At 60.3% G+C, this 755-nt stretch overlaps 1 protein-coding gene across 1 annotated transcript in view; it reads right to left on the minus strand.

Annotated features, from left to right (window-relative positions):
• Nucleotides 1-128, minus strand: part of SOGA1 (suppressor of glucose, autophagy associated 1) — a gene marked incomplete at its 3' end in the record, with an annotated part of 15523 nt that extends 15395 nt beyond the window's left edge. The window contains 1 exon segment of the mRNA XM_010144363.1: nt 5-128. Coding sequence (XP_010142665.1) covers nt 5-98 — 94 coding nt within the window.
• Between the last annotated feature and the right edge of the window lie 627 nt (nt 129-755).

The raw sequence follows: 755 nt of genomic DNA on the forward strand, positions 1-755 counted from the left end.
AGGATGCGGCCGGTCTTGCTGCCCTGGCCCAGCTGATGCCGGAGCTCCTGCATCTGGTAGGCGTCCTCGTCCATGTAGGTATCTCTCATCTCTAGCATCTCGGCACGCAGCTCCTCGATCTCATCCTGCAGGGAAATGCATATCCCATGATGGGAGAGTCCCCATGGTTTGCTCTCCTCTCTTCTCCCCTAGGACACCTCCCCACCACGGCTCTCCTGCCCTTCTCCATCCCACCAGCCACTTCACAGCCCTTCAACCCCTCAGGTCAAGCCCCATCCTTGCAGGAAAAGGGCTCAGAGCCAGCTGGGCACCATCACCCACTGCGAGTCAGGCACCCCGGGGAGGCGGGGGGGGACAGCCACCATGGGTGCCTATAAATATTTGCGGTAAAAGAAAGAGGAAGGTGGGGGAGGGAGAGGAGCTGCAGGAGCAGCATAGGCGGCAGCCGCAGCAAGAAAATGTAGGTCGTCTTCGGAAAAGATGTGTCAGGGAGGCAGGCGAGGGAAGGAGGAGATGGCAGGCGAGGACAGGGAGGCAACGTGGGGACACGAGCAAGATGCTACCAGCACCAGGGACCAGAGGTTGCCCCTTGTTCTGCCACCAAGCAGCAATCGCTGGACTGGGTTCCACCTTCCAACTCTTCCTGGTGTCATCAACAGCGACAAACCTCTCCCAGCCCAGCAGAGCCTCAGGCACAGAGTCACAGTGCAGCAGGGTGACATCCTGCCAGCACCAGCCCCAGCCCAAAGCCTCAG

The sequence above is a fragment of the Buceros rhinoceros genome, unplaced genomic scaffold (assembly GCF_000710305.1).
Source record: "Buceros rhinoceros silvestris isolate BGI_N320 unplaced genomic scaffold, ASM71030v1 scaffold38130, whole genome shotgun sequence".
Lineage (NCBI taxonomy): Eukaryota > Metazoa > Chordata > Aves > Bucerotiformes > Bucerotidae > Buceros > Buceros rhinoceros.